This window comes from Lycium ferocissimum, chromosome 9 (assembly GCF_029784015.1).
Source record: "Lycium ferocissimum isolate CSIRO_LF1 chromosome 9, AGI_CSIRO_Lferr_CH_V1, whole genome shotgun sequence".
Taxonomy (NCBI): Eukaryota; Viridiplantae; Streptophyta; class Magnoliopsida; order Solanales; family Solanaceae; genus Lycium; species Lycium ferocissimum.
In genome coordinates this window covers 67,169,100-67,176,097 of record NC_081350.1, presented here as the reverse complement: position 1 = coordinate 67,176,097, position 6,998 = coordinate 67,169,100, and the positions used below count along the sequence as shown (strand labels likewise).

The 6,998-nt window shown below is 43.0% G+C and overlaps 1 protein-coding gene and 1 pseudogene across 1 annotated transcript; both read right to left on the bottom strand.

Annotated features, from left to right (window-relative positions):
- LOC132032183 (uncharacterized) lies at nt 1-5,102 on the bottom strand (annotated as a pseudogene).
- An 830-nt stretch (nt 5,103-5,932) lies between these two features.
- Nucleotides 5,933-6,532, bottom strand: LOC132032182 (uncharacterized). The gene has a single exon (XM_059421953.1). The coding sequence runs from the start codon at nt 6,530-6,532 to the stop codon at nt 5,933-5,935; it is 600 nt and encodes a 199-aa protein (XP_059277936.1).
- Between the last annotated feature and the right edge of the window lie 466 nt (nt 6,533-6,998).

Below are 6,998 nucleotides of genomic sequence, written 5' to 3'. Positions count from 1 at the left end.
CTAGACGTAGTATCTCTTGACGGCATCTGCATTGATAGCTTTCGGCCACACTTCGCCATCCATTTCTGCTAAAATTAGTGCTCCTCCAGTTAGTACTCGGTGAACCATGTAAGGCCCTTGCCAGTTAGGTGCAAATTTTCCCTTAGCTTCATTTTGGTGTGGGAATATACGCTTCAACACCAATTGCCCCGGTTTGAATTGTCTCGGTCTCACTTTCTTGTTGAAAGCTTTGGCCATTCTGTTCTGATAAAGTTGTCCATGACAAACTGCATTCATCCTCTTTTCATCAATGAGCATCAATTGTTCATATCGATTTTGTATCCACTTGGCATCACTCAACTCAGCTTCTTGGATAATCCTCAAGGATGGTATCTCTACCCTCTCGCAGTAACACGACCTCTTTTTCCATAGACCAAAAGATAAGGTGTTGCCCCAGTTGAAGTCCTAACAGTGGTGCGATAACCGAGAAGGGCCAATGGCAGTTTTTCGTGCCAATGTCGGTAATTATCAATCATCTTCCGCAATATTCTCTTGATGTTTTTGTTGGCTGCTTCAACTGCTCCATTCATCTGAGGACGATAAGGGGTGGAATTGCGGTGAGTAATCTTAAATGTTTCGCATATCTCACGCATCAGGCCACTATTAAGATTAGCTCCATTATCTGTTATAATTGACTCAGGGATTCCGAATCGACAAATGATGTTATTGCGAACAAAGTCTACCACTACCTTCTTCGTCACTGACTTGTACGAAGATGCTTCTACCCATTTTGTGAAATAGTCGATGGCTACCAAAATGAACCTATGTCCATTTGACGCGGCCGGCTCGATAGGACCAATGACATCCATGCCCCAAGCTGCAAATGGCCAAGGAGAACTCGTCACATTTAACTCATTTGGTGGGACTCGAATCAAATCACCATGAATCTGACATTGGTGACATTTTTGCACAAAACGAATGCAGTCTGTTTCCATAGTCATCCAGAAATAGCCAGCTCGTAGAATTTTCTTAGCCAGAGTAAAACCATTCATATGAGGTCCACATGTACCGCCATGTATTTCTTCAATCAACTTGACCGCTTCTTTGGCATCAACACACCTTAGCAATCCTAAATCTGGAGTCCTCCTATAAAGGATTTCTCCATTTAGGAAAAAGTGGTTTGCTAATCTTCGAAGTGTTCTCTTCTGAACACTTTGGTTATGCCTTTCGGATAGTCTCCGCCTTGAGATACTTCTTAATGTCATAGTACCAAGGTTCTCCATCGGGTTCTTCATCTACATGGAAACAATAGGCTTGCCGATCTTGCACATTCACCTTGATAGGATCTATGTAATTCTTGTCCGGTGTCTTTGAATCATAGAGGACAAGGTTGCCAAAGCATCGCGAACTCATTTTGAGCCCTTGGGACATGTTTGAATTCCACCTTGATAAATCTCTTACACAAATCTTTCACACAATGCAAAGTACGGAAGTATCTTCACGTTCTTAGTGGTCCATTCGCCTTGTACTTGATGAACCAATAAGTCAGAATCACCTATAACCAATAATTCTTGTATGTTCATATCAACGGCCATTCTGAGTCCAAGAATACAAGCCTCATACTCTGCCATATTATTGGTGCACGGAAACCTGAGCTTTCTTTGAAATTGGATAATGCGGCCCGACTCGAAACTAAAACCGCTCCAATGCCAACTCCTTTGGAGTTTGCAGCCCCATCAAAGAACATTCTCCACCCTGGATATTCCTCTGAGATATCTTCTCCGACAAACAACACCTCTTCATCGGGGAAATAAGTTTTAAGAGGCATGTATTCTTCATCTACGGGATGTTCAGCAAGATGATCCGCTATTGCCTGCCCTTTGATAGCCTTTTGGGTAACATATACAATATCGAACTCACTTAGCAAAATTTGCCATTTGGCTAACTTCCCAGTAGGCATGGGCTTCTGAAAGATATACTTGAGTGGATCCATCCTTGAGATGAGATAAGTAGTATATGCAGACAGGTAATGTCTCAACTTTTGTGCAACCCAAGTCAAAGCACAACAACAGGTGCGTTCCAACAAAGTATATCGGGCCTCATAAGGCGTGAACTTCTTGCTCAAATAGTATATTGCTTGCTCCTTCTTTCCTGTTTCATCATGTTGTCCCAACACGCATCCAAATGCATTCGCTGACACAGACAAATATAATAACAAAGGTCTTCCGGCTTCTGGAGGCACCAAAACAGGCGGATTAGACAAATACTCCTTGATTTTATCAAAAGCTCGTTGGCAATCTTCCGTCCATTTGGTAGCAGCATCTTTCTTCAATAACTTGATTATTGGCTCACATATTACCGTCGATTGTGCTATGAACCGACTAATGTAGTTGAGTCGACCGAGGAAACTCATCACGTCCTTTCGACTCTTTGGGGCAGGCAAGTCTTGAATAGCCTTTATCTTTGAAGGATCCAATTCTATGCCCCTCCTACTCACAATAAAACCTAACAGCTTCCCAGCAGGAACACCAAATGCACACTTTGCGGGATTTAATTTCAAATTGTATCGCCTCAACCTGTCAAAGAACTTCTTCAAATCCGTCAAGTGATCTGAACTCTTTCGTGACTTGATGATGATATCGTCCACATAGACTTCAATCTCCTTATGGATCATGTCATGAAAAATAGTAGTCATGGCTCTCATATAGGTGGCACCTGCATTCTTGAGTCCAAAAGGCATCACTCGATAATAGTATACTCCCCAAGGTGTGACGAATGCCGTTTTCTCAGCATCTTCTTCATCCATCAGAATTTGGTGGTATCCTGCGAAGCAATCAACGAATGACTGCAGCTCATGCTTCGCACAGTTATCAATAAGTATGTGAATATTTGGGAGGGGGAAATCATCTTTCGGGCTAGCCTTGTTGAGATCCCGATAATCCACGCATACCCTAACTTTGCCATCCTTCTTTGGTACAGGCACGATATTGGCTAGCCAAGTGGGATACCTTGCAGCTCGAATGACCTTTGCATCAAATTGCTTGGAGACTTCTTCCTTGACTTTTAAACTCAAATCCGGTTTAATATTTCTTTTCTTTTGTTTCACTGGAGGACAAGATGGATCAATAGGCAACTTATGTGAAACAATGTCCGTGCTTAGACCCGCATATCATCATAAGACCAAGCGAACACGTCTATATATTGTCTCAAAAGGTTGATCAATTCTTCCCTTTGTGACGGAGTTAAATGGACGCTAATTCTTGTTTCCCTCACTGTTTCTGAGTCTCCCAAGTTTATGGTCTCTGTTTCATCCAAATTTGGTTTTGGCTTATTCTCAAAATGTTCAAAATCTTTAGTTAACTCTTCAGGTTGCATGTCCTCTTCATATTCTTTAGAATCTTGTTCGGCATTTAGGATTGGTTCGCTTGTTTCATTACGTGTCATATTCACAAGATCAAGATTTACTAGTTTGATTGCTGAAAAAGAAAAGAGAAATTAATTAAATGAAGACGAAATTAAAATAGAAAATTATAGTTTGGATTTGGCATTTAAGCTTTCAAAAGGTGGAGGCAAAACACAACAAAAGCATAAACACGATTCAGGCCTCAAATTTGAATCGCGTTGTTTCATCAAATACTAATACAAATCATCTACCAAGACTCCCGGAGAACCGGGGGCGGGGTACAAGTCCAATTGTTTAAAGCATCTCCAAGCTCAGCATCCCAGATAGTTGGAGTTTCAGGGCAATCGTCCAGAACCACATTGCATTCAACTTCTTCCTCGGTAATGAATAGATTCTTGAGACCTTCCACGAGGTTGTCTTCACAGCCTTCCTCTCGATACTTGGGTGACGTACGCCTTGAAAAATGACCGATTCGGGGAGAGGGACAAGGCTTTGGCAAGGGAATATCACCTTTCCTTTTGAGACTAGCCAATGAGATTTCTTCAAGAGTGGGCTCGTATCCAAGACCAAAAGTATCTTTCTGACCGGGTAATTGAATTGGTTCTACTATTCCATCCAAGTTCACTCCGAGACCTCGACCAGGCTTAAAACCATTCTTCAACATTTTCCAAGCCACCATCATAAGCACACGTGGCAACTTTACCCTTTCAGCTTGAGTAGTACACATGGTTTCCTTAATATGGAAAACAGATCCATCTAGCCTTTCTACACTTTCAATAACAGGAATTGAGTTTTCGGGATAGATCGAATTGTTGCCTTCTCCATGGATCACAATTTCCTGATGATTCCAGACAAATTTCAAATTTTGGTGCAGGGTAGAAGGGACTGCACCAGCCATATGGATCCATGGCCTTCCTATCAGCAAGTTGTAACTAGCGGATATATCCATCACTTGGAATTCCACCGTAAACTCCACGGGTCCAATTTCTAGTGCTAAATCAATTTCCCCTATGACACCCCTTTGAGCTCCATCAAAACCTTTAACCCTCACGTGACTATCACGAAGTTTTCCGATATCAATTCCTAAAGCTCGGAGAGTAATGATAGGACATATGTTAACAGCTGAACCCCCATCAATCAACACTTTAGAAATGAATTTATCTCTGCATTTGACTGTGATATTCAATGCCTTGTTGTGCCCCAAACCTTCAGGTGGCAACTCATCGTCATGAAAAGAGACTTTGTGGGCTTCGAGGACTTCTCCAACCATGGCTGAAAATTTCTCGCTAGAGGTCTCAGCTGGAACATAAGCTTCATTTAGTACCTTCACTAAAGCGCTCCTATGTGTTTCAGAATTCATCAACAATGACAATAAAGAAATTTGGGCTGGTGTTTTCTTTAGTTGTTCTACAACAGAATATTCCTTAGTTGGCATCTTCCTCCAGAATTCTTCTACTTCAGCTTCTGTCACAGCTTTCTTTTGGTTGTTTTCCTTACTCGGTGCTCCTCGTGCTACCTCTTCGGGGGCATAACACCGCCCAGATCTTGTCATCCCGACAACAACAGTTTCTACAACCAATTTTGCCTTTCCTTTGTTCCTTTCATCAGCCGAGTAATTCCAAGGAACTGCTTTGGTGTTGAAAGAAGGTGCCTGAGCAACTAAGGCTGTGATCCTAGGCCTTGGAGTGAGCACTTCCACTTCAATTGGTGCCCTCATTTGGACTGTAATTACGGGAGCGATAAAGGTTGATGATTCAACTTTTTTCTCTTTTTTGACCGGTACAATAGTCCCTTCCAAGTTGAGTCTTCATCAATAGTGATCATGTTCACATTTGCATCACCATGATTGGGTAGAGGGTTGTTGTTTATATTTGGGGGAGCTCCTTTGAGCTGGATGATTCCTTCTTTGATCAACGCCTCAATTTTATCTTTGAGAGTAAGACAATTTTCAGTATCATGTCCGGCAACTCCTGAGTGATACGCACAATGTTTAGTCCCATCATACCATCCAGGAAGGGGGTTAGAAACTCTTCCTTGAATCGGTTGGAGTATCCCCTCGCGGTTCTCAACCTTTCATATAATTGGGCTAAGGGTTCGGCTAATGGTGTATAAGTTTTAGTTGGTTTTCTTTCAAAGTTTGGGCGAGGTCTGGGTGTATTTTGTGGACGATTTTGTGGTTGGTATTGGGGTTGAGGCGGGTAGGTTGGTTGGTATTGTGATGGGCTTTGATAGGCAGGTGCTCGAGGTGGACAATATGTTGGCTGGGTGTGGTAAACAGGATAGGGAGCGGGTGGAGGTTGGTAATAAGGCTGAGGGACTTGGGGTATTGGCTGTAATATGAAGGGGGATGAAGGGTATTGGTAGGTTAACATCTGGTTTGGTCTACGTTCCTGGATGGTCATGACCGCGGACACTCCGTCCTTCTTCTTCTTAACTGCTCCCCCAATTGAATCTGATTGAATTGCCTTACTTGTTGCTTGCAAGGCTGCCAAATTTGTGATTCTTCCCGTCTTGATACCTTCTTCTATGAAATCTCCCATCCTGATAACTTCAAGAAAACTTTTGCCCGATGACACTTATCAACCTTTCATAGTATGTTGCATCTTTTAGAGATTGTACAAAGAGCGTCGTCATCTCACTTTCCGCCATCGGGGGCTGGACCTTTGCGGCTTTTGCTCTCCACCGCATAGCATACTCTCTGAAAGTTTCTGTTGACTTCCTTTCTAACTTCATCAAATAGAATCTATCTGGGACAGTCTCAGTGTTAAACCTGAACCTATCCATGAATTCCTGCGCCATCTCTCCCCAACTACGCCATTTCTGCGGATCTTGGCATGTGTACCAATCAAGCGCTTCTCCTGTCAAGCTCCTTATAAATAGCTTCATCCTAATGGCTTGATCTTTTCCTACTCCCACAAGCTTATCACAGTACGATCTCAAATGAGCTCGAGGATTTCCTTTTTCATCAAACATATCAAATTTTGGCACCTTATATCCAGCAGGCAACTCAATATCGGGATGAATACACAGATCCTCATATTCAAGTCCTTCACATCCCTTGTGGGTTTGGATGCTTCTGAATGCTTCCTTCAGACTACGAATCTCCTTTGCAACATTCTCGTCCGCTTTTGCCCTAGCTTCCCTTTCCATCTCCTCATAAGGATCAGCCTCTGGCTGCTGCACGGCTTGCAATGGGGTAGTGAAGGGTTGAGCTTCCGCTACATATACCGGTGGCACATACTGCGTGTTATGGTTAGCGGCGTGTGCCAACGGTATGTGTTGGGTTGCTTGGTAGCTTTGGGTAAGTGGGGTAGTCTGGTTGAGTGGGATAGTTTGGATAACTGAAGGCTGAGGAACATATGGAGTGGTGAAGGGTAACGGATTGGCTTGTTGAAAGTTAACTTGTTGTGGGTTGGCTTGTTGCGGGTTGGCTTGTTGCGGGTTATTTTGTTGCGGGATGGCTTGTTGTGGGTTAGTTGTTTGTGGGGTGGCTTGTTGTGGATTAGATTGTTGTGAGATGGTTTGTTGTAGATTAGTTTGTTGTGGGATGGGGGGCGAATTAGTAGCGCTTGGATTGATTGTGTGAAGTGGAGGGTTTGAGGGAAATGGTTGAGGG